The sequence below is a fragment of the Eptatretus burgeri genome, chromosome 2, assembly GCF_056783735.1.
Source record: "Eptatretus burgeri isolate ZD-2024b chromosome 2, Ebu_testis_v1, whole genome shotgun sequence".
Lineage (NCBI taxonomy): Eukaryota > Metazoa > Chordata > Myxini > Myxiniformes > Myxinidae > Eptatretus > Eptatretus burgeri.
The window spans coordinates 37,255,287-37,280,247 of record NC_140962.1 but is presented as its reverse complement, the minus strand read 5'-3'; the positions used below and the strand labels follow the sequence as shown (position 1 = coordinate 37,280,247).

Sequence of the window (24,961 nt, the reverse complement as noted above, 5' to 3'; positions counted from 1 at the left end):
CGTCTCCCACGATGAGGCTTAGTCTTTGGGCCTCTCACTCTCTCACCGCAGGCTGGTCGGTGGTCTTTCTGTCTCCTACCGTCTCCTCTCCAGCCTCGCCCCCCCCCCCCACTCTGTCTGTGATACGTCCACTCAAGGTCTGCCAGCAACCCCCTTCTGGTAAAACTACGAAAATCACGAATCACTGCTCACCTTCACTCTTTCATTCCTCTTTTTTCCCGCCTTTGAAATAAACTCCCACAATCTCTTCAATCCCATTCTTCCCTCCAGGCCTTTAACACAGCTGTTCACCACTACCTCTTATCTTCCCCCATCCAAAACCTTGATCTTTTCTTCCTCCTTTATCCACCCCAAACCCACCTCCTTCAAAATCCCTGCATTCCTTCCTGAAAGTCCCTGTAATGTCCATGCTGTGTACCCTGTGTTACCCGCCCCATCCCTCTCCCTTCCACAGATCTCCTAATGTCTCTGTTCTCCACTGTTTTGTCCTTCCCTCTCCCACTCCTCTTGTCTCATGCCCCCCTTTGCTGTGCCTTGTGTGTTAGCTCTCACACGAGCCTCGACAATGTTCATAAAAAATAAATAAATAAAAGAAAATATATTTTGCCTTCCTAACTCTGAGATGTCTCCATGGAGAACCATGCCACAGTTCATTTTCGAAGCTCATTGAGGTCGAAGCTGGAAGACAGCTCCGAACAAGCACTCCAATGAAAGAGTTGACCAAACTTTTAAAAACAAAACGTTTAAAAAAACATCTATATCTATGCATGTATGTCGAAATGATGGGTTGTATAATGAAAGAAGATCATTCAAAAAGGGGAAATGTCAAAATGAAATTGCAGATTTTCAGTAAGTGAGCCACTGCCCAAGGCACCGCATGACAGCGCTGGGCCAAACACAGTCGAGAACGGCCTGAAGTTTGTTCAAGTCGATCGATATATCGGGTGACAGTGCGAATACTTTTGTATTGAATTGCCATGGCTCGGAAATGAACAACCAAGCAGCTTGTTTTGCATTCGCCAAGTGGCTTAAGCATTCAGGCAAGGATGATCAGGAACAAATGACAAGGCAAGCGATAAGCGATCACTGATCGGTCATATACACACCATGCACCCGGAGATGCTCGGAACGTCTAGCAATGTCCGCATTGGACCAATGAACACTTTCTTAGCAGTCGGAACTGCTGATAAGTTCAATTCCGGAATTTACATTTTGAAATTCGGCTGAGATGAAGAGATTCTAGTGGTTATGGCATGTGCAGAAATGAAATAAAGACACGAACGCTGGCTTCTCCGGGCATTTATTATAAGCATTGCATTGTATGCAGCGATTTGTAGGTATGCTGATCAGGCATTCGATGATCTAAGTGAGGAAAGTGAGAAAAAAAAATTTTATTGTTAAGAAACCGTTGCGGCCTGTGTCAATTCAAGGGATTGTTGAGCAGGCCAAAAAAACCAAAACGGTGGATTACGGCCCCAGCGAGGGACAGCGAGGTGAACAAGGATGATCCTGGATAAAGGATATAATTTAATAAGGCCGTTAAGTATCTTCAAAAGGGGTGTTTCAATTAATTAACCCAAATACCCAGTTTTCATTCATGCAATCCCTTTGAGTTTCCTTTGTATGCATGCAAAGTTTTAGGCTGCTAGTTTTCATTATTTCAGAGTTATGGAGGACACACACACACACACACACACACACACACACACACACACACACACACACACACACACACACACACACACACATTTATTATTATGGATAGATACACACATACACACAATCTTCCGTGAGCCTTTGATTCGTCACCAAAAATAAATAAAGAACTCAAAATGTGCCAGTCATTCTCAAAACACATGAATTACTTACTCATCCTCCATAAAATATGTCCTAATGACCTTGTTATTCATTTAATATGGTGTGAGTGCCTCTGCGAGTCTCAGACAGAAAAATAACCTTGAGGAAATAATTTGTGTGGAATTTCCTTTAATCAATTTAAAAGTGCAGCATGAAATTTCCTGTAAATCTGTCCCAGAAGTCAAAATGTATGACTAACTGTTTATTTGGTTTAACAAATGAATTCTCCGATTCCTTTGCATGAATGTTATCATAGGACACGAGTTTTGTGTGTGCTTGTGAAAGATATTGATTTCATGACATCACGAAGCTCGAACATCTCATTAAAGTCATTGCATTTTTCATACATTGAACGTGAACGCCCACAACAGAATGTATTAATGCAAAGCAGAATGGCTGAAATTATAAATCTCGTATGAGAAATCAAGCAAATGCCAGTTCCAAGAAGCCAAAGCCAGAATGAAATATGAACAAATCAAGTCTGACCACTCAGTTTAGGGGGGGGGAGGGAGGGGGGTGGTGGAAAGGAGCCAACAAGTCCTGGTGATTGTGACTTAGAATCTAGCAAATAAAACTTAACTACTGCTATAAGGACAAAGACATGAATGACAGTGTGACCTTTGCTCACTCATCAAAAGTGGACATGAAAGGGTCTAAACACATTAAATCGGGTGGCTTCAGCTTGTGTTTAATAGCATCAAGCTTTGATTCAAAAATGAAAGTGCACCTTTACAATGTTCCTTTAAGATACTCACAAAAAAGGCTTCCTTCATCGGCTGTCCCTCCAATCGTTCCGTCCGAGTTCACCTCCAGATAGTAACCTTGCCTGCAGTGCAGTCGCGTGACGATGCCTTTCAGCTGGAGCTCTGAAAGGCACAGGCCACAAATAGCAGGACTTAAGCAGTCAAGCAAGTGGCCCTTTCATTGTAAGCAAGGGAGGCATTTCCGCTTTGGTTCGGTGAGATTGCTGAGATTATCATGTTATTGTGACACAGTGGTTAAAGCTTGTTCTTACACAGGATTGAATCCTCTCCACAAAGTTATGTTCAGCTGTGTTGTTGAGTAATAGTGGCAACTGTCTGCATCGTTTGAGTGTCTGCGGCGCTAGTTAGGCATCTCAAAGTCAGGGATTAGATTGAGCTTCCAGTTTGTATTGATGAAAATAATGAAAGAAGACTGGTAGCTTTACCAGTCAGTATTCCAGCATGAAATATTTGATGAACACTTTTTGCAAGTTTGTCTTCGCCATTTCAATAAGAAGAGAATTCCAAGGTAGCCTCAGAAGTGGAAATGTTGTCAACGTCTTTTTTTGTAAGCAACCAATAAATTGTTTGCAAAAGTAAGCAAATGTGTTCTGATTAAGGGGTAAAGTGTTGACTGTCGATATTTGTGAAGATCCTGCCATAAAGTGTCACAAAATATGGATACAACAGCGAGTTCTGTTTTTGTACGAATGTTGTTCACAATATTGTTGATATTCTTGCAACCGACATTCGTTGTTTTCTTTGACGCCATCCAGAAGGAACATTTTGTGTGCCAGGTACTTATTAGGATTTGTCTTTGCTTCCATGTATGTTGTTATTTATCAGTTTACAAGTCAGACTCCATATAATTTGCATGCAGATATCAATTCAAAATTCAAAAGCTTTCTAAAAATACTGAGCATTTGAGATGGCAAGTGAATTAAATACTTAGCGGTTATGCACTTGATGACTTCAAGCGTAGATTAAATTCCCTCAAGTGGCTCAAATTTTTTTCTACTGAAGTCTGTAAAGTATAATCATCTTGCTATCAGAAGTATTTATACATGTTGTCTACTACTACTACTGCTACTACATTAATGGCCCCAAATATTTCGACCTTGTGAGGTCACACAGGCAAAGTATTTTGCCAAGTCTTTCAAGAACCGGCTGGCCAGGCCTGACCTTCAACTAAGGGAGAAAGGAATTTGGAATTTAGCCTGGCAGATGTGATCACCGCTTCCTCTTTGGCAAAGACACAGTGGGATATTTAACATCCACCATCAACCAATGATGGCCGATGGGCTCAATCTACCGATGGATGCCACACAAATTGATGCCTCACCTTGCACGTGACGCACCACGATGACACAGTTTATACCCGAGTCGAGATTCAAACGCAGGCTAGACAGCTCAAAGGTGAGTGCATTACCTCTAGGCCATCTCGCCAGAATAAGTATTTATCGATTGGAGGAAAACTTAATAACCTGGCAATCCATTAATACCAGCATCCATTCGACAAATAACATCCAATTTCACTTCTCAGGCAACACTTTTACAGCACAGTATATTTATTTATGTGTGAAGCAAAGTACAGTAGTTCTTATGAGGATTTTGCGATCTCCCGATATGGTACTTTAGTGATGTATTCTGGTGCCTGTATCAGTCTTGTAAGTTCTGAAAACGCTGGAGAATAAAAAGGTATGGCTTTTAAAACAACGTAATGAAACATAAGACGAAGAAGGAACCTGAAGAAGTAAAGAACAAAGATGGACTCATCAGTAGGAATCTTGATAAGATCCAGGTTTCAGCCGCTACTCCGCAACCCTCAAACCCATCCAAGTGAGCCTAACAGAAAAATTTCTGCAAGAATTCACTTCTCCTTGGAGAGATAGATAGCAAAAGAGGATTATAGAGTAAAAGATAAGAGAAGAAAAAGCAAGAAATAAAAAAAATAAAAATAATTGTGAAAAAAAATATGAGAAAGAGATGTGAAAGGAACAAAGAACAAAGATGTCGGGAAGAACCCAGACAGATTGATAGATAGATTTCAGCAGTTACTCCCAAGGCTCAAACGCAGCAACATACATGTACAAGCTACCAGGGGTCCGTGAGTTGAGACGATGAATATCAAGAAGTGGTATCCATAACACGACAACGTATTTCCGAAATCAGATAAAAGGGGTGACATAAACCAGGGTAAAATTGAAATATACATGTATGTATATATATATATATATGTATATATATATATATATATATATATATATATATATATATATATATACACATTAGCAGGGTGTGCTTACATTGTGTCGGCATATAAATCATGCTTCCCCATTGTCTCGGGTCACTCACCTGCATTTGATTTTTCATTTTTTTTTCTCTATTTTTCTTTCATTTATTTATATTTTCATTTACGGATGCTTTCCGTCGGTTCTGTGATTTTTCCTGGTGTATCGGCTTCAATGTCCATCAGCACACCTAATTACCCTGCTTCCCCAGTGTCAGAGGTGGTTCACCTGTACTTTTTCATATTTTCTTCATTCATTTATGGATGTTGTCCAACGGTTCTGCAATTTTTCCCGGTGTACCGGCTTTGATGTCCAATGGCACGCAAAATGTCAGCTTCCTGCATCACCCAGAAGGTACCGATCTTTAATATCAGTCAGTGAGTCAGTGGTTAGTAAGAGCAATATAAATTACTAGCTGGGTGTGCTCACACATTGTGGAGGCATACAAACCGTGTTTCCCCATTGTCTCGGGTCACTCACCTGCATTTGATTTTTAATTTATTTATATTTTCATTTGTGGATGCTTTCCATCGGATCTGTGATTTTTCCTGGTGCATCAGCTTCAATTGCCCATCACCACACAAAATTACCATGCTTCCCCATTGTCTCAGGTCGCTCACCTGCATTTTTTTCATTTATTTATATTTTCATTTATGGATGTTATCTGATGATTCTGTGATTTTTTTCCAGGTGGTACTGGCTTCGATGTCCATAGGCACACAAAATTTCAGCTTTCTACGTCACCGGAAGGTACTGATATTTAATATCAATCAGTGAGTCAGTGGTTTGAAAGAACGAAATGATGTGTGTGTGTGTGTGTGTGTGTGTGTGTGTGTGTGTGTGTGTGTGTGTGTGTGTGTGTGTGTGTGTGTGTGTGTATGTGTGTGTGTGTATTTTAGATACATGATAAAGAAAGACACACACATATCTCTCAGCTGTGAATGGAGGGGATAACCAATCAGCTCTCACCTAATCAATTAAACCCAGGTGGCTAGGATTATGCAGATAAATTGACCTCCCATGCTCTTCGAGCCGAAGAAGCTGCATAAAGCAACCAAGAAAGGCTATCAAGGTAAGCCCTTTGCCATTTCAAACCCTTCCCAGAGTTTCTCCACGGATGTAAAGACATTCATAAATAGTACACACATGAGAATCCCAATGGTGCACATCCCCTCAGCTGCCAGAAAGGTTTCATTGCTTATTGCCAAATCATCAGCGACAGCTCAGCCAGCAATGCATACCAACGAGGCTCCCAAGCATGTACCACATGCAAACGTCGAAAGCAGTCAACATATAAATGATAAAGAAAGACCCACTCACAACTCTTAGCGACAAATGGAGGGAATAATCAATCAGCTCTCACCTAATCAATTAAACCCAGGTGGCTAGGATTATGTAGATTAATTGACTCCTCCCATGCTCTTCCAGCAGAAGAAGCTGCTAAAGCAACCAAGAAAGGCTACCAAGGTAAGCCCTTTGTTGTTTCAAACCATTCCCAGAGTTCCATTCCCAGAGCTGTGAAGACATTCACAAATAGTACACACATGAGAATGAGATTGTACCAGTGATAGTTGGAGCCACAGCGATGATGAAGAAAACCCTAACTGAGCACTTAAAAATAATTCCTGAGAATATCACCACAAACGAGCTGCAAGTGGAGGCTGTCAGAGCTTCAGTGAAAATTTTGAAAAGAGCCCTTGGAACGAGGCTATGAAAAGGAAACTTACAGCTTGGTTCATGAATCACGATCCTTTACCAAAAATAGGAGGTGGAGATTTTGAATTCTGTAAGAACTCCCTACCACCTCCTGAAACCCGCAAATGGAAATAACAACCAACGTGAGAATGAGAATATATATGTAGACATACTATATATGCAGTACATGTACAGTGAACCTTAAATATCGTGCGTTTGAATATCACGGTTTTGAGTAATCGCTGGCAACCTTTGTCTCGATTTCGTTATCGTGGGGCTTAATTTCGACCAATCGCGGTCTTTGAGCTGAGATGTGATGGTTATCTTGCACCATGAACCTTTTCTTGTTTCGCGCTTACCTGTTAGTAATGGAATGGCACCAAAGTGTAAAACGAAAGACAAAAGTGATTCTTTTCATTTTATTTATTCACTGGTTTATGGAGTATATTACTTATTCACTGGTGTGTGTGTGTGTGTGTGTGTGTGTGTGTGTGTGTGTGTGTGTGTGTGTGTGTGTGTGTGTGTGTGTGTGTGTGTGTGCCTTTTCTTTGATTTTTATCCAATTCCATACCCCTGGCCCAATCTTCACTAAATTTTGCACACGTGCTGGAGGTGCCCAAGGTCAGGTCATGGGAACAAAAAAGACTCCCCCCCCCCTGCCTGTCCTGCAAGGCTCTTCTCTGTATGTATATTATGAATGTATGTATGTGTATGCATTTGAAATAATGGAAAAAAAGAAAAAAAACCGGGTGGGCAAATTTTGATCAAATTATGCACAAGTGGGGATACCCAAGGTCAGGTTATAGGCCCAGAATAAATAAATTAATTCCCCTCCACCCGCACAGATATGGTTCCTTCTCCCTTTGTACGTGGGTCCCATAGCGGGAGGAGCAGGAGAGAGCGGACCATTTCTCGTGATAGTAAAATAAGGCTATTCTCTGTATGTGTGTATGTCTGATCATTATAGAATTGAAAACGGCTGGGCCAATCTGGGGAGATAACTTGCAATTTTTGCTTGTGCAGTACATGTAGAATAGTGAAAATGGTTTAATCACTGATCCCTGCCAAAGGGAGGGGGTACTGACACAAAATTTGCCTCACAGAAGGTATTAGTACTTCCAATAAAGAATGACAACAGACTGCTCAATAACATTAAACCGAGGAGAAACCAACCTCAAACAAGGAATTGAGGCCATTTGGCCCAACATTGCTGGAGTACACTCCCACGTTAGTTTTAGCTCCAGCTTTAAACATAAATCTTCTTGATGGTTCACTAAAGTGAAATTAACCAGATCTTGATCGGGTGACCCAGCCTGTTTGACTGATGTTCAACTGAGTAGGTTAGAGGAAGAACTTGGAATTGTGACCAGGGTGCCGATGATGGACAATTACTCATTTCAGATGTACACTTTGGTTGTCTAGTAAAGTTGTCCAACTATTACAGATTAGTAAAGGTTAATTAGTTGGTCTGTGCTATTCGATAGAAATATTGAAGAAAAAAATTGTGATCATTTAATTAAAAGGCTAAATGTGTAAAAAAACAAAAAAAATGGTTTGACCTTTGTTGATGTTATCGTTTGCATTTGGATTGTGTGTTAATGAGTGTGTCCACAATTGGCCACGTGTTGCTCGATTCATCCTCTCAAGGAATGACGTATCCCTCTGGGAATTAATGGCACAACGGAAACATTGAAGCAATTCAATGTTGCCATTGTACTGTCCGAAAAGTGGAGGTTGGTGCTGTCTGTAGCCCTCGTTAATCAAGTTAGTAATGACAGTCCATGACTTTTAATGTCAGGTCATAAAGTTACTGTTCACCCCTCATATCTCTCACTCTCGCTCTATCTCCACTGTAGTTCAAGTAATGCATAGTTAATCTACATCCCACTTAATCTTCCCAAAAATGTCACCAGATATTGAAAAAAAAACTCATCATAATGGTCCATGGATTCCAAAAGCAGCAATACATCATTGTTGCACGCCCTTCGTTATCGTAGTCGCTTTCGGCGGCACAGCCTGCTGTAGGCGCAAATTGCTCTGTTCATGTGCACTGATCATTAATAAAAAGGCTCCTTTCACAGCGTCTCCCTAAAGCTTTGTAAGTAAATGATGAAAACCAACAGAGATGAAAAATATGGACAAGCTAAAATCGCAATAACAAAAAGGGATTAAAACTATGGCAATATTATTAATAAAAGTGTCATCGTAACAATCACTTTACAACAACAATGGAATACTACACCAGTCTTTGTGAAGGTTCGTGCCGCTCTGCGTCGGCGGACAGGTTGAACAATGGATTTTATCAACTGGAAGCTGATAAGAGTATGTTAACCGCAGTGGGAAGCAGAGTGAGGTTGACGTTTTGAGCTTTGGCCTTCGTCAGAACAAAAAAAATATATATATAAAAAAATGCATATCATCCGCACGTCACTTCCCACTCTTAGCGGCTTTCAGTTGATAAAATCCATTGAATTATAACATATTTTTCCTAAAGTACACTCATAAAGCAAGTATAACAATAATATGTTTGTGAGTGTGTGTAATTATATATATATATATATATATATATATATATATATATATATATATATATATATATATATATATATATATATATATCCTTGGTGTGAGTATCTTAGTTACAAGAACTTTTCAGAACACAATTCACAGCGAGTGACTCTTCTGACCAAAACTACAGTAAATGTAAACATCAACAAAACAAAAACAACACCATAGGGGCGTTGTGGGGATGGAGGGATGCGGAGCTGATGAGCATTCGGTGTTGGATTTAAATCCATACCAAAGATCGAGTAAAGGTGGAGTTTTGACGTCAGAGCTAAACATGCACGTCTCACTCAAATCAAAAATGCAGAACAATAACCGTTATCATTATCATCTTGAATCGAAAAGCCATGAGAAGGTCAACAACGACTCAAGGATCTGTAGTTCAGTGATTGACTTTAGTGATGCCATTGTCACAGATCAATCGTCAGGTAATGGACATAAAGGTAAAAAAAAATTCCACGGTTATGGAATTCAGGTGAAAACAATGACGTCCCATTTTATGGGAATAAACTGTTTTTGCAGCAAAATGTGAAAACACAGCAGATCGCCACTGAAACTCCGTGGAACCGAAACTATGACAATAACTCTTGAACAATGAGCAGAACAGTGAGTGCACTTTTCACCACCAAGGACACACATAGGACGCCCAAAGGACGCAGATAGTTCCAGACGGACAATCGCGACCAGTGGCGACGGCAGCACACGACGATTAAGGCGAATATGACGGCGGCTCGAGCCGAGGAGCCGGACCGCGGTGACCATAACGGGGGCACATCGTGGACCACACACCGGCGGTGCTCTTAACCGGCCCACCTGCGCCCTTTTTCCGCCGTCTCCGCACGCCGCAGATGCGCACACTCGAGAATATGGTGAGGAGCTGCGCATCGCACAGGAGCCGGGTGCGCTTGGGGCTGTGACGCCGAGGGCACACGGGACGCTCTGCACGATGCTCCCGGTCCCGGCCTTGCCTCCGCTGCCGGATGAGCGAGCTGGCGATCGCTGCAGCCATCGCTCGCTCCTCGTAACAACGTCGCCGCCTCCGATGCCGGAGATCTTTCTGCCGCCCTTACAGCTGCTGCCGCCTTCGCGGTGACCCATTCTCCTCTGCCCCCAGCGCCTGGGCCGAGCGTCCCATAATAACGCGTCCCGGACGCTCCTTCTGCGCATTCACGGCATCGATGTTCTCAAGGAGCAATAGCTGGGACGGCGCCCTCGTGGGCTCCGACATGACACGTCTCGCAATTCGAATTATCTTCGTCACTACTTATAATTATGATGCGTCTAATTTATATATCACTGCCTCCTTGTACGTTCATTAGCACGCACAGCTATTGCACGTATAGATCGTGCTGTACGAGCTACAGGCGTGGGTTGTGCACACACAAACATACGGCGATGTAACCTTGATGGAATCAAGGCATGCTTTGAAAATGAAAGTTTAAAAAAATTATATATGTAAATATATATATATATATATATATATATATGCATACATATTTGTGAATGAGTTGAAATTATTATGAAGATCATTTGAATAATCCCCAGCGCGAGACCGACGGTGGTCCACACGTGCTCGAGACGCGACACCACCCGCGGGAATCGGCCGCTCCAGGACGCACCACGTGACCACACGGGGCGCACTTTCAGAACCCTTGTCTGTGATTGCGCTGAACGATCAATCGGCCACCGGGCACCTGCTTTCCATTAAACAATGATCGAGATATATGGTCATTCGTACAAATCCTCAATTTATGATGGGAACGTACCACAATTACCTTGTTACTTCCGATTCAATATGCTGCCTACCTTGATATCAGTTACTAGTTATTACTACTAGTACAACTACTTGTACGAACACTTCCGTCCATTTTCTTTCTTAAACTTTGGCAGAAACGATTATTGATTGTTTCCCCTTCCAAAATGAGAGTTGAACAGGAGGGTTAATGTAACACACACACACACACACACACACACACACACACACACACACACACACACACACACACACACACACACACACACACACACACACACACACACACACACACACACACACTGTTGCGGAGTTGGGTATCGGTGGCAAGCACGACCGCAAGAGGGAGCAATAGTCAGCTCCACCGATAACACCGGAATTGAGGTCGTGACTCTCAGATAAGTCCGAAAGGCATGGGTCCCTTACTCGACCATGAATCGCCAATAATTCGACCGCGTGGGGTAGGGTCAATTGCCAAACTTCAATATACCTAATTACCCACACGGACAAAGCTACCAGAGAATTCACACCCTCGACGGACCTCGAACGGAACGAGCCGTTACCGTGCCCGAACTGTGTGTAACCCGAGCAGAGGATAGCAAGGTCTGTCGGTCCAAATGGACAATTTACAGCCTCGCTATTTCTCAACACACACCGTGCTAAGCCAATGAAAGAAACACAGAAACGAGCTGGTACATTTAACAAAAGGAATATTTATTTATAAGGGGGCAAGGGAACATGCAAGAAGGCAGAGTTAACCAGGTAAAAGGAATGCAGGTATGTACAAGGCACTTAAACAATTCTACTTACAGGACGGCACCACACACATACACACACACACACACACATAAATACACATACACATATACACACACCACACACACAAAATAAATGTCTATCTCAGTCAAGCCGGGCCAGGGTACCTGTCCGCTTCTTGCGGCCACACCGACTCTGAGGCCACCACGATGGGACCCGAACCCATGCCTCCAACTCCACGGTCCAAGAACGAGGCCGCTCAACCAAGATCATCACTGTCTGCAGAATGCTCCAGCCACAACCACACCGTCTGCAGAGCGCTCCAGCCACGATCCTTCAGAACGCACTCTTGTCTCTCCCACACTCGTCCAGACAACCACTCTCCTCCTGTTGAGGAGGGAGGAGCTTCTTCTCCCCGCCACTCGCCTCCTGATTGGACGGTGGGTTGTCAGGCGACTCGTGGCGGCCTCCCGATTGGCCGGGCCAAACACTCCATCTGGCTAAGGCGGAGCCAGCCTGAGGTGATAGCTTCCCTGATTGGGCAAGGGGTGGTCTGGTGGGAGGGGCAACGACCACCCTCCCACCGTGCGTGTCTGAGAACCCAAACGGAACAGCCAGGGAAGCACCCTATTCTCCACCTCACCCCTGTATGTGACACGATGCATGTGGGCAATGGCGGCGATGGTGTTGTTATTGTTTTAGTTGTTGATGTAAAAACCAAGCTAAAAAAATAACCCGTAACACACACATGAAATTCCATTCCAATTAGACAGAAGGGGATGGATTTGAACTGTACACTTACTTATCGACATAACTCACTTTGGGACCTGAATGTTGAGTGGGCATGGTTTCTAGATTCGTCACAATATATATGTATCTATATATATTGTGACAAATCAATATATACATATATATATATATATATATATATATATATATATATATATATATATATATATATATATATATATATATATATCCTTACACCTGGAAACACAATAGCCTTACAATCATTCATTAAAATCACACTCTCTCCTTCAAAGAAAGAAGAATGCACTGCATGACAATAACAGTGCATTTTGCAACTTTTCACTTTTGACCATGCCCCATATTCTGATGTACTGCACATTTCTGATTGCATAATCATAACAAATGGGGTATCATTGTAAAGAGAAATAAACAGGCTTTCTAATGATACCAAATATAGTGATGACAGCACAATAACAAGAGAGATAAAATCGATCAAACTTGAGTTTCCAAACTTTTTTTGAGGGGTTTATATATATACATAAATAAGGTGTCCCAAAAAAATATACAACTTTTAAAATGCTTCGTTTGATCCTAAAAAAGAAGTAATTTTGTCACCAATGCTTCATTTCTTGTTGCAGAGACCCTGAAGTTTATTATGATACCAAGCAAGCGCCAGAAAAATGCCAAGACTGATCGTACAACAACGGACGAAAATTGTTGAACTTTGGCACCAGACGAAAAGTGTCATACACGTGCAACGTCTTTACTCGAGACATTTCGGTATCCACTTGCGCCATGCACCAAACTTTAGGACAATAAAGTGCACCATCGCAAAGTTTACCAACGTGGAAACCATCTGTGACCTTCACAAGGGTCACAGTGGTCAGAAGAGGACAGGTCGTAGTGAAGAAAATGTGGAAATGGTGAGACAGGCGGTCGTTCAGAGTCCAAAAAAATCGATTCGACGACTTTCTGCCGAGACAAACATTCATAAGAGCACCGTTCAGAGGATCCTTCGCCAAGACATTCATGCCTTTCCATACAAAATTCAAACGGAAACGGTGCTTACTGATCAACAGAAACGCAAACGACTAGACTTTGCAAATTGGTTCTCAGGAAAGTTGGAGGAAGATGCAGACTTCCTCAAAAAACTTCACATGATGGACGAATGCCATGCTCACTTGTCCGGGGAGGTAAACAAGCAAAATTTTCGGTACTGGTGAACTGAAAATCCTGGTAATACATCAACTGAACTGGTGCCTCGATCTGTTCTCAAAGTCACCATGCGGGTGGCGGTGGGTTGGGATGGGATAATTGGTCCATACTTCTTTGAAGATGACCTGGGACGCACTTGCACGGTAAGGCCTCAGTCATATTTGCCACGGCGGCCGTGGGGTCTCCAAAATCTACGGCCACTAGCAATTATACGGCGGCCGCAGTATTTCCACGGTCACACAATGTAGCAGTCACATATGTTTTTATTTTTCGGGGAGCCGCATGGCGTATTTAGAAATTGTGGAGACCGAAAACGTGGGGGTGCCGGACGGTCTTTGATTTGATGTCGCACGGTGACCTTAGGGCGTCCCTGCGGCGGCCATATAATTTTCAAGGCAGACGCAAGGTTGCCTCAAGGTGCCCGCAAGGCGACTGCAGGGGGGCCCTATGGCGAACGTGCGGCCAGACGGACGGTAACGAGTGGGTATATATACCAGTTCTTTTTTTACTGAAATAAAAATATAACAGCTTTGTGAAGGGAACGGGATATCATTGATTGATGAACACTCTGACCCCCATCTTGGACATAGAGCCGTGCAGGTCTTTGAAAGTCATTGTTGGATTTACAGTAACATCCAGAACCAGTTTCCTGCTTGCCCGGCTGCTGAGTTTGGATGGGTGACCTGATCTGGGTAGAGTCTGGGTGGTATGATACGTGTTCTACTTCTTAGTTATGGATTTCTCCGTACTCATAGGGATAACGAGTGACTTCGAAATGTTCTTATAACCCTCTCCTGAACGGTGCTTCTCCACCACTTTATGTTTGACTTCTTTGGAAAGCTCCTTGGTTTTCATGTTTGCCTTGTTGGTTGACCAAGTGAGTTTCACCTTAAAACTACTTAGATAAGTGGAGCTTCATTTTTAAGTTAAACCACTGATTACATACAGGTTAAACCTATTACACTTACTTGGTATCTTTCAAAGAAATAATTTTCTCCTGAAGTGTTTCAGGGTTAATTTGGCAAAGGGTTTAAATACTTATAGAACTGAGAATCATCTGGTTTTCTCTGTTAATCCAACTTATTCACATTTTATAGCTTTATCGCTTTGGAGTAGTTTGTGCAGACTCCTTGGTATTAAGTATTAAGTTTGATTTGAAAGCATCATGAAATAAGCTCAGGTGGCATCAAAATCTGAAAATTTTGGAAGACAGTGAATACTTTTGCAGGCCACTGCATTGTTGTAGATTGCTGTAGTCGTCAGACTCATCCTAGTCACCCGGTCTGAATCCCGACAAGCCGCGCCAAAGCAGTAATGCCAGCCAACTTATTTGTGCGCTCTGACTAAGTTCCCGATCTTGTTTACCCCGTCACAGTGCTCCAGTGGAATGCCCGAGCCAATCAGGCGACAAGCTAATTGGTGCCATATGGCCGATTATACCAATTCGCGATCCGAGTGGGAATCGCCAGACACAGGCACAGTGTTGTAGTGGGCACGATTCAGTCGAACCCAATCTGTCCTTTAAAAGACATGTAAAACTCCTATAATTAGCAATCAGAGCAACTCAAATACTCAAGAGATCAAGTTGATTGGTAATGGTGTATATACCACATCAAAGCAGTCATCTGTTTTTATATTCTCTGTCCCCACCCACAGCCGTGATGCCACTGGACCCACCCCCCCCTCCCTGCTGCCATTGACTCAGGGCCAAGTTTCTGGGCGGGCAATCCGCCCTGACCTATCGCCCAGATGGTGCCAGCAATGGCAAAGAGGTGCGGGTCAGATTTTCCCACCTAAACTAATGCTGACGGCCTATCAGCATGTCTTAAAGAACATAAAAGACAGATTACGAAGGGATAAAACATAAAAAGGGTGCGAAGGGAGACAAGTTTTAGACATACGTTGGGAGGGAAGACACCAGCTTTCTCCACATTTCACGACATATATGCTCGATCACAATGAAATAACCTCACTCTTATGTTAATGCATATGCACCATAGAAAATAACTATTGCTATACTTAGCCTAATCAACTCACCTGAGTTGATGAGGCGAAGTATCCACAAATAATCCGGAAGAATTCCCATGTTTTAAACGCACGCCATGTTAAGGTGAAAAGAGTAGCTTAATAGGTCCTTCCACGGCATGACATTCTAATTAAAAAATAAATAACAAAAACAATTTTAAAATTGGAACAAGGCATATATTAACAAGAAGGGCACTCGAGAGAGCGCATACCTCCACCATGCAATGCCTGACCTGGGAGAACATATCAGGCTCAATAAATTTTCCAGATATTGTGCTATATATCGTTTTTGGCCCTATCTCTCTCAATCACTTAAAAATTTAACAAATTCCGATCCGGATTCGTATCTTCACCAAACTTTAGCGTTGCTGTCCTTGGCCGGTCACCTACATGCACAAAAAAAAATTCAAAACGATTGCTTGTAAACTGTGGCAAAAAAAATCATGTGACAGACAAACGCTACAGACAAACAGACTTGATGAAAAAAAAATTCTCCAAGTAACAAACAGACAGACAGGGGTGAAAACATAACCTCCTCCTCCTTCGGTGGCGGCGGTAATTGACACTAATGAGATTAACAACAATAATAATAATAATAATAATAATAATAATAATAATAATAATAGCAGTATCATTTGGCAATAATACCAACGAACATATAATCCCCACCCTGGCCGAAGCACACCTGAGCTTTGTGAAAGCGGCAAGCTAATGCTCAAGTATTACAGCAGGCAGGTATGCTACAAGGCTGTGAAGGCCAATGAGAATTTGGTCCAACGGACCCGATAGTTTATATAACAAAATGCAAAATGTTTTTTTTATTGTTTTTATATATTTTTGTAGGTTTTTCGGTAGTTTTCTATTTTTCCTAGGAGGGGTGCGTGAAGACAGTTCTTGGGTGAGAAGCTCACAACATCAACTGTGCATCACTCCTTGACGAGACCACCAGAGCCAACACTCCACACAGATGCACACAATCAGTCAATCACCCATCAATACTCAAACTACCGAAAAGTCCTGCCAACATCCCCATTACCCCTCTATCTTCAATATTTCCAGGTACCCACTAATTCCAACTGAAAGTTATTGACTGTTTCTGCTGCCATTACCTTTCCCAACACCTTACACTTGCTCAGGTTAAATTACATCTGCCAATCTTTTGCCCAATCTGTGCAAGTATCAATACTTTCCTGTGTTTGAACACCACCCCCTCTGCTATCCACCTTACCTCCAAGCTTTGTGTCATCTGCAAATTTGGAAAGCCTCCTCTTCATCCCACTATCCAAATTGTTGATGTAAATAATGAATAGTAATAGTTCAAGTACTGATCCCTAAGGTGCCACACTACTCACATCCTCCCAGCAAGACATCCTCCCACTCACAGCTACTCTTTGCTTCCTTTCACCAAGCCAGTTTGCAATCCAATCAGCGACCTGACCAGCCACTCCAAAAGCCCTCACTTTGGCTCACAACCTCCGATGTGGTACCTCATCAAATGCCTTCTTAAAGTCTAGATATACTACGTCCATTGCCTTTCCCTCATCCACCCAATCAGACACTGCCTCATAGAACTCTAAAGGATTTGTTGAACAGGAACTACCGTTGGTAAACCCATGCTGACTACCTTTAATTAGTTTGTATTTGTTTAAATGGTTCCACTTTCTGACGGTGTTCAAGTCCACGCGCCAAAAGACAAGATGGCGGCAGCTTTCCGAACATGCCGGATGTGACGGATGGGAGGAAGCTGCGTCAGTCTCAAACAGGATGCAACATATGGTAAGAAACTCCGGGAGGCATACATGCTCGCAAATTACCACTTACACACTCCCCTGCTGCTTGGTTGGCGTCCCGTCAACGAAACTTACAATACAAGTTGTACTTCACAGTGCCATCACACAAGATTCACCTGCAGTAAAAGTTACTTAATCCGAGACAACATCTGCATTAACAGGAGCTGGGTTTGGCTAACATTCACAAGAATCTGCGGATCGACTGAATGAGCACACTGGGACTCCTCTGCTAAAACTGATCTTGGTTCATAACAAATGTTACTGTGCTGGCTTGCTGTCGATCTAATAGTTCTTCTTGGAGATGGAGTCTGCTCTTCTGTCCCCAACTCACAATGATCAGCATCTTGAATGGCAGTCGTAGGATCCTCATCCTCTATTGAAGTGATAGGTTGTTCCTCTGCTGCCTCTATCGCATGAAGTCCTTCATGCACTCTGATGTAAGATGCAGCAGCTTGATCACTTGCCATACTAGCATCTCTGCCCACGATGGTATCTGTATCAGGAGTAAGGAAGAGTGCATATCCTGCGTCATCCTCTGAAGATTTATCAATGACCTCAGCGTTCTCTTGTTGTTGCTCTGGAGTGTCATCTGTTCTAATGGGCAGAGGATCTTGATGAAGGTCAACAACAATGTCCCTGGTGTCAAGAATGTCAGTCCTCTGTACTGTCTTGGGAATGGCATTTCCCTGAAGGGGTTTGATCAAGTAGGCATGACCAACGGGTCCAGTCGTCCAATGATGCGGTGTGGGACATGACTCCACACGTCCTAAATCTTGCGACGATCGTGATTACTCCGGTCTCTCAAGAAAACATGAGCACTGACCGGAAAGCCGGTCTCCTTTGCATGCCGATTGTGCAACCTTTTACGTCTCAACGATTCCTTTTCTGTTTTTGCAGATGCATGGTTGAAAGCTTCTTTCAAGGTTAGGTAATGTTCAGTGACCCAATCACTAACCGTGCCATAATCCTGTCCCTCATTCAGTTCCAAAAGGTGGTCAATAGGCAGTCTAGGTTCCCACCCAAAGAAGAGGTAGCATGGGGAATCGTCGGTTGATGAGTGCGGTGTGACATTGTACGCATAAACGACTTCAGACAGATACTTCGGCTACACCCGTTTCTTTGCTGGGGGCAGTGATCGCAGGAGGTCATGCATAGTCCTGTTGAAACACTCAGATGAGCCATTTCCTTGTGGGTGGTAGGGAGTTGTCCTGCTTTAACAAATGTCATATATGGAGCAAAGCTCTCAGATTACTGAACCTTCAAAGTTTCTGCCTCTGTCACTATGGATTCTGAGTGGGACTCTGAACCTCATGGACCAGTCTCTCACAAGCACTTTTGCCACTGTCGTAGCTTTTTGGTCTGGAGTCGTCACTGCTTGAGTGTACTTTGTGAACACATCAGTCATCACATGGACGTTTTCCAGACCACAAGACTTTTCAAGAACAGGAAAGTCAATTGCCAGAATTTCGAGGGTTTTTTTCACAATAAGCGACCCAAGAGTTGGTTTCACACTTTTGCCAAACTTGGAAAGGGTGCACTGGAACATAAACTGCAGTGGTTCCTCACATCTGCTTCCATTCCAACATAGTAGCATCTTGTCCACATAAACTCATAGGTGCGGTCCACTCCTTGGTGTCCTGACTTATTGTGGACTTCAGTTAACACCTGCTTCCTGAGAGATGATGGGAATAAGAGCTGGTCCACTTTTCTTCCATGGATGGTTGCCTTGCAGTATAGGATGCCAGACCTTTCTACGATACGGTCCCAGGATCGGAGACGTTTTCTTACAGACTCAGGCTCTTTGGTAAGTTCAGATGAAGTAGGACACTGCTTTCTATTCTAAAAATGGCGAACTCTGCTGATGGTTGGATCACCTCTCCGAACCTTGTCAAGCTCAGCATGTGGGATAGCTGGTGGAGTGGAAGGGCTGGAGCGGCTGTGTTGTCAGACCGACCATGGATCTCCTTGTCCCAAACTCGAGTAATAGTTCTGTGAAACTGTTCCCTAATTTTGGAGGGGACAGGTGTTGAAGTTTCAGGTAACATCATTTCCATAAAGACTTACTTGGATCACACTGTAGCTAGCCGATCACCATGGTCCAGTTTTCTGCTCAATGCATCCTCATTTATATTGCTCCGTCCACAAGGGTACTTAATTAAAAATCTAAATTGGGCAAGTTATGCAGCCCATCTGGACTCAGTGGCTCCTAGCTTTGCAGTAGAGTTGAGATAACCAAGAGGATTGCTGTCAATGTATACAACAAAGTCCGCACCAATCAGCACGTCTCTGAACTTCTCTGTGATGGCCCGACATAAAGCGAGTAACTCTAATTTCATACTACTGCAGTTCTTTATTGGTCTCTCGTACTTTCTGAGACCTCTTCTGGTGTAGGTGATGACAGCGCTCCTGTCACCTTGCTTCTGTGAAATAACAGACCTGAGCCCTTGAAAACTTGCATCTATTTCCAGTATGAATGGGCTGCCAAAATCAGGATGACCAAGAACTGATGGGCTACACAGTCTACTCCAACTCGTCAAAAGCAGTTGTGCACTCCAATGTCCAACGTTGGTTGTAAGGACGATTGTCTGAATTCACAGGCTTCTTGACTTTGCCTTTGGGTCTCTTCAGAGTTCCAGAGAGGAGATTATACAATGGTACAGCAATGGCTGCTAGTAGCCCTAGTAGACTCTCATCAGAGAGTCTACTAGGGCTAGTAGACTCTCTGATGATCCCTATACTTACAGCCTGCTTTCGGTACTCTTGAACTTCTCCCCACTGTTGCGGCGACACACAAGGACATTGTTTTTTTTTTTCGATGAATTTGATGAGTAACTTCATCACAACAGCCAATGTAGTCATCCGTTCTACTAAAAACCAAAACATGTTTGGCCAAAAGTCCATCAACACACTGATGCTATTTTGTGTCAAGACCATTACCAAAATGCATCTTGTCCTTAATGTTCAGTGGGAAGGTGGAGTGACGGAATAATTATGCAAGACAGGATGATGGTTGATACTTGCTGTATTTGAATATGCAGGTAATGAAAGAACCCCCTGTCTGACAAGGGTACAGAGCAAAATGAGAATGCTGATTGATCCGTTCGAATGTCACATCAGCAAACAACAATGAAATCTCTCGCTTTCTGATGGAGATCAAGTCCACGCGCCCAAAGACGAAATGGCGGCAGCTTTCCAAACATTCCGGATGTGACATATGGGAGGAAGCTGTGTTAGTGTCAAACAGGATTTGACATATGGGAGGAAACTTTACAAGGCGTCCATGCTCGCAAATTACCACTTAAAATACGATGATAAAATCGATAAATCGATACGATTGATCCCTACGGAGACAGCATTGACCAAGTTCATGCTTGACGAGGGGTGTTGACAATGGCACGCGCATATCCTGGTAGAATACAGGATATGCGTATACAATTGTCAACATTCCTCGTCGAGCACGTTCGTGGACTCATCCACCCGATAGTGCTGAGCGCTTGATAGTGCTTACAGATTACCATTACAACCTGACACACAATGTACACACGCATCACCGCTGACAACAATGTGGTGGGCTCTTCATGGATTACGGTACTGCATATGTTGGTAAAATGGAAATAAGAGCTGTTTTTTCCATAATTTGGGCATAAAAATATAAGGGTGAAAAATATCAGTTTGTGTAAAAGTGAAACATAAACATGTGCAAAGTCCGAAGGAGGGGGTGCGCACCCCCTGCAGCCATCCCCCGTCCCCGGATGTGACCTTGAAAATAGAGAGGCCACCAACCTACCTGCAATGTGAGAGCAACAGACCTTGGCCTCAACTTCATTGCCAAAGAATGTAAATGCCAATAATATAGATAACTTGAGATTCCACTGAATCCAGGTGAGACAAATGTAATGTTGGGGTGCCAGGCGATAGGGCAGAGCAGTACTCCATTGACCTACAGATTAAAGCCTCCTTGTCGACTGAGAGTAGCTCTGATTTTCCAAGGAAAGACTTGAATTAATAAAGGATGACGGTCAACATGGCAGCTCTTCGTCGCCGTGGGCAGCTTCGTCATTTCTGGTGGTGAGGTTTGTGGCAGTGCGAAGCCGTTGGCTGTTGGTGCCGTTTTCCGCTGAGGGCTGTGTGCCGGAGAGAGGGCTATGATTCGGGAACTGAGGTCCATGCCCAGCACTGGAGGGAGCAGACTGCATTCATATTCTTGACTGTGTGGAGTGCACGGGTTACATCCGGGGATTGTGCGGGACATCATTTGTGGCTCAGGCTGTGGCACCCCTCTGACTTGCGTCATATTGCAAGAACCCCATATATTTTTTGGTTTCAGACCAGGTCTCTCTACCCTGGATATTCTGCTTCGGCTCTCCCAACAATGAATGGAGGTACTCAAAGCCAGACATGAAATCAGAGCCATATCCCTCTTGCCACAGATCGCATCCTTTTGACATGGTCTGGCACCCTGTCCTGCTCACCAAACTCTCTTCCTATGGTATCCAAGGCCATCTCCACTCATGGCTCACAGACTTCCTCTCCTGTCACAGCCAAAGTGTGGCCCTAAATGGAGTTCTTTCATTCCCTCTTCCTGTCTAGGCTGGAGTTCCTCAAGGTAGCGTTCTGGGCCCTGTTCTTTTTCTGGTTTTCATCAATGATCTCTCCGACTCTCTGGAAAATCCTCTTTATCTCTTCGCTGATGACTCCACCCTCTGCCGTACCATTGTCATCCCTCAGACCGGCAAGCCGCAGCTTCTTCGCTCTCTGCAGATCTGGATAAAATCACAAACTGGTCCAACACGTGGAACATGTCTTTCAATCCTGACAAATCTCACACCCTCACTATGTCTCTCCGAAAGGACCGTTTAGAAACCCTCCCTCCCCCATCTACTTTCAAAACAATTCTCTGGTGGAAGTCCTTTCATTCAAGCTTCTGGGTCTCACTATATGCCATGATCTTTCAGGGGAAAGCCACATTTCCAACCTGGCCTCCAAAGCTAGTCACCGAATGGGAATCCTCCGTCGTGCAAAGTGCTTCCTCGGCCCACCTGCGCTCCTGACCACATACAAATCTTTTGTCCACAGCCTGATGGAGTACTGCTCTCCCCTCTGGGATGGTGCTCCTGCCTCTCACCTTTCTCAGCTTCACCCTGTGGAAACCAAGGCATTTAGGACGATTGGTATCTCCCGCGATGAGGCCGAGTCTTTGGGCCTCTCACACTCTGACCAAAGGTAGGTCGGTGGTCTTTCTGTCTTTTACCATCTCCTCTCCGGTCTCGCCCCCCCCCCTTCTGCTCTGTCTGCGAAATGTCCCCACCATATTTCTGCAGGGCACTCAAGGTCTACCAATAACCCCCTTCTGGTAAAACTACCAAAATCACGAATCACTGCTCACCTTCACTCTTTCATTCCTCTTTTTTCCCACCTTTGAAATAATCTCCCTCACTCTGTTCAATCCCATTTTTCCCTCCAGGCCTTCAAAACAGCTGTTCACCACCACCTCTTATCATCCCCCATCCAAATCCTCGATGTTTTCTACCCCCGTTAATCCACCCCAAACCCACCTTCTTCAAATTCCCTGCTTTCCTTCCTGAAAGTCCCTGTAATGTCCATCCTGTACATTCCCCACCCCACCCCTCTCCCTTCCACAGATCACCTAATGTCTCTGTTCCCCACTGTTTTCTCCTTCCCTCTCCCACACCCTCTTGTCTCATGCCCCCTTGCTGTGCGTTAGCTCTCATACGAGCCTCGTCAATGTAAAAAAAAAAAACCCTGCCACTGTGAAAGCCGCATTAAAACACTTGTGGCTGCTGAGGAGCTCTGTGCCGAGTCGTTCATTTGTTGTGGAAGAGGAGCAGCTGTGCATGGACAGCGTGCTTTCTGTAAGTACCAAGTCACGGGAACATCACGTGCACCCTAAGGGATGGGATTAGAGACCAAGATGGCCTCACCATTGTCACGGGAGGCTATCTTTTCGACCAGCTCGGCTATCATCAGTGTGGTCGAACAACTAAGCCATCATCATACAATAGTCACATCGATTGGCTCCTGCTCAAGAATGGTTGGGCATGCCACAGCTGTGTGGCATGTCATGGGCCCTGTGGAGTGCCCCTTTGTAGTGTTCACTGCCAGCACTTCAGGGAGATATCTGTGAAATGTCATGACACTCCCCTGGGATGTTGGGTTGGCTTGTTTGTCACCCCTGATCGTTTACATGGAATCATGGTAGTCATCGACAGTGTGACTTCAGGAAACACAGCAAGGAGCAAGATCGGGCCCATTGGGGGTCTTATTGCTTTGCATTCATTTTTGTTTCTGCTTTCTGTTATTTTGTAATTCTGTAATTGCAGGCAACTTAGCTTAATGGCGTCAAAGTGTAATTTCAAATAAGCCATTCGAAAGTTCAACCATCAAAGAGGATGACCAGTCTGCGGCTGGCTTTGGAAAACAGCTTTTTAGATGGTTGTCCCCAGAGAAGTAATGTCAGGTGTGAGGCCGAGAAGTTCAAGAAACTGAACCACTTCAAGTGGCTGGCCATGGATATAGATATGTGGTTTTGTTTGACAATCTTTACTGACTAGGGAGTGAGACTGGAGAGATTTGCTGGGATTGAAAGACATGTTTTATTTATCAGACCAGGGTCTCATCAATTTCAGATGAGCAAAGAGCAGTGTAGCTGGTGTCTGCCTGTCAGTGGGATTGTGTCTTATAAGGTATGATGTGGAGTCATCTGAAAAAAAGGAACATGGTTTTTCCAGAGCATTATGGAGCGGTCGTTTATGTCGATGAAGAACCAGACTGGACCCACGATACTACCTTGGAGCACTCCAGCCTCCACTGTGAGAAGAGAGCGGGGATTCCATTGATCAGGTGAGGAATTGTTGCTTTATTATTTCATGTTAATTTAATTGATATTAAAAAGAAAAAACTAGCGTGGGAACGTTTTCTCTTCCCACCATTGAGCTGTCAGAAAAAGGAAGTCATTGTTAAAGTGCAGGGTTTCCATTTCCCCATGCACAGTTTGAAATTCGACCAATCATCTTTTGGCTTTTCCACAGCCACAACCCACGTGTACAATGGATGAGTGAAACGTTTGCACACCTCATGCACGTGACAATAGATCCAGTTAAAGTGGTCAAACAATAAATGTAGGATTTCTATATTTTGTACAACTGGCTCAACCTTTACCCTTTTTAATTTATGAGGATTGCAGGTGCAAATACTGACATATTTAGTTATGTTGAAGCACCATCAACTCATTCTGGCAATTGCAATCTTTGCAAAAAAGCTGAGCCCTTCAGCTTTCATGGGGAATGGTGGAAAGCTCCAAGAATCCAGGGCTTGTTTTATTTGATGTCCCCCTTTCAAATTTGCGCTTTTCATGTCTTCTCTCCATGTCATATAACTTTTTCTTTCAATGTACTTGCACGGTGATGCGCTATCTTAAGTTATATTTGTTTTGAGTGTGCCACTTTGCGCACCCACCCCTGCTTCTGTCGAGCATCATGTACTGAAAACATAACTGATCAG

At 43.6% G+C, this 24,961-nt stretch overlaps 1 protein-coding gene across 2 annotated transcripts in view; it reads right to left on the bottom strand.

The window, feature by feature from the left end:
• LOC147031823 (fibroblast growth factor 14-like) overlaps window positions 1–24,961 on the bottom strand; it is a 207,451-nt gene that overhangs the window by 108,938 nt on the left and 73,552 nt on the right. The window contains exons 1-2 of one of the 2 annotated variants that reach the window (XM_085867993.1): window positions 9,965–10,647; window positions 2,613–2,723 (exon numbers count right to left, since the gene is read on the bottom strand). In XM_085867993.1, coding sequence (XP_085724119.1) covers window positions 2,613–2,723; window positions 9,965–10,160 — 307 coding nt within the window. In that variant the 5' untranslated portion in view covers window positions 10,161–10,647. Of the gene's footprint in view, window positions 1–2,612; window positions 2,724–9,964; window positions 10,648–24,961 lie in introns of those variants that run through there. The other variant, XM_085868002.1, reaches the window with a different exon arrangement.